This window comes from Chrysochloris asiatica, unplaced genomic scaffold (genome assembly GCF_000296735.1).
Source record: "Chrysochloris asiatica unplaced genomic scaffold, ChrAsi1.0 scaffold00157, whole genome shotgun sequence".
NCBI classification, from domain to species: Eukaryota; Metazoa; Chordata; class Mammalia; order Afrosoricida; family Chrysochloridae; genus Chrysochloris; species Chrysochloris asiatica.
The window spans coordinates 2,655,757-2,657,779 of record NW_006408675.1 but is presented as its reverse complement, the minus strand read 5'-3'; the positions used below and the strand labels follow the sequence as shown (position 1 = coordinate 2,657,779).

The 2,023-nt window shown below is 39.4% G+C and overlaps 1 protein-coding gene across 1 annotated transcript; it reads right to left on the bottom strand.

Annotated features, from left to right (window-relative positions):
* Window positions 1–260: 260 nt before the first annotated feature.
* LOC102816653 (28S ribosomal protein S21, mitochondrial-like) lies at window positions 261–935 on the bottom strand. Its single transcript, XM_006870970.1, has 2 exons — window positions 877–935; window positions 261–474 (listed from the first exon to the last, which is right to left on the bottom strand). Exons 1-2 carry the CDS (start codon window positions 933–935, stop codon window positions 261–263), a joined length of 273 nt encoding a protein of 90 aa, XP_006871032.1.
* Between the last annotated feature and the right edge of the window lie 1,088 nt (window positions 936–2,023).

Sequence of the window (2,023 nt, the reverse complement as noted above, 5' to 3'; positions counted from 1 at the left end):
TGTTTTCCAGTAATTAGATTTCACTTTGGGTTCATAAAAATTGGGTAAGAAATTGTAGCTATATTCTAATGCTGGAGCATTTCCTCAGCACTGCTAGACTAATTTTGACTCAGTTTCTTTTTCACTTAATAAAAGAGAGGGTCCATTTATGACCAATGGGATTACCTCTTATTATGTAGCCCTTATTGCAAATATGTGATTGAGTTTATTGTAGAGAAAGCAAAAGTAGGTTCTGGAAAGGAAAAAAGATACAAAGTGCCTCAACAGCCCTGCCATTGATCTCTCTGGTTCTTTTGCATCAAGAAGTGTATCTTGCAAGCCATTTCCATGTTGTAGATCCTACGGCAGGTTTCATGACTTTCTCTATGTCGTTTGTGGCAAGGCTTCTCATAGCACCGCCTACCCTTAATCTTGTCAATGAGCCCATCCATAGTGAGAATTCTGTTTAGGGTTCTGTATGCACCTTTCACATTCCTTTTTTTTTTTTTTTTTTTTTTATGTTTTATTGTGAATTGTGTGATAGTTTACATTGGAGAACATTAGTTTTACATTCATCCTATCGTATATTCTTTCACTGCTATGGTTACAAACTCCTCCATGCATCATAAACCAACCAAAGGGTATATGCTACAAGCCTGACCCTGGTTGTTAGCACACAGCCCCTCTCACTCTCTGTGTCTAAAGTCCCCAATTGCTCCATCTCTCCACGTCATTGTCTCTGCCTCCATCTCAGGCATCACTGCTTCTCTGGGTAGGGTCTTGCTCTCCACTCTTTTCCTTTGATAGTCCCAGGGACCTCCGCTCCTAGGCTGAAAAGTTAATCACTCCCCTCCTTGTTACAAAACGTCTACCTTTACATTTCCAATCCTCACAAGCAGTACATTCCCTTCTTGTACCAACACAGTCCTGGCAATGAACTTCACATGTTTTTCCATGACCTTGGATTTAAAAATCTTCACTCTGCTGTATCTTTCAAGTCAAGCCTGCCTTCTAGTTCCCTATCCCAGTTTAAACAACTCAGGATGCACCCAGTGTTCCCAAGAGTGGAAAGCATCCCGTGGGTAATACGGTTTTATATCAGCAGCAAGAGGGGATTACAAAACAAAAAATATATATGTGGAGATGGAGTTCTGGTAGCGTAGGGGTTATGAATCAGGCTGCTAACTTCAAGGTCGGCAGTTCGAAACTACCAGCTGTTCTGTGGGAGAAAGATGAGGCTTTCTGCTCCCATAATATATATATATATATATATCATGAATTGAGTGAATGTTTATTGACAAGATCATCAGTCCTACATCCAATTTCAATCCCCTCCATGCAACAACAGCTGCCCCCATCCTTCTGTGGTTATGCATATACAATTATCATCTTTCAAATTCTTATATATTTGTGGGATATATATATGCTGTTTTTGTTATGTGCCATGGAGTGGGTGATGACTCATAGTGAAGGGTTTCTGAGGCTGTAAATCTTTACGGGAGCAGAAAGCTTCATCTTTCTACCATGGAACAGCTGGTAGTTTCGAACTGCTCTCATACCCTTCTTCTCATATCCATTCAATCTGTGTCTATGTCCATGTATCTACACAGAAAACACTGCTGTTCCAAGAATGTGCATATATCACTATTACTGCTATTCCCTTTATACCTTGTATGCTTACATGTGTCTTCATCTATCTTCATCTTTTCTCTGTAACATTGCTCTCTCCCATTTTATATATTGTATATTGCCCTCCCAATCACCTGAGTTAGCAAGAAACCTATTGTATTTTTGTAGTCTGTAAATTGAATTATTTAAAAAGAGTCTTTATGAAAGTGAGGTAGAACTGGAGGCACTCACTCATCTGTGCCAAGAAATTTGGAAAACAACTATCTGGCTAACTGATTGGAAGAGATCCATATCTGTGCCCATTCCAAAGAGAGGTGACCCAACGGAATGCAAAAATCATAGAACAATATCTTTCATATCCCATGCAAGTAAAGTTATACTAAAGGTAATCCAGAAACGGCTGCAAGTATACATT

Coding starts and splice junctions, on each gene's coding strand:
- LOC102816653 (XM_006870970.1), bottom strand. CDS start 935: ATGGAAAAACATGTGAAGTTCATTGCCAGGACTGTGTTGGTACAAGAA. Junction 475..876: donor GTACAAGAAGGGAATGTACT/GCTTGTGAGGAT, acceptor AAAAAAAAAAAG/GAATGTGAAAGGTGCATACA.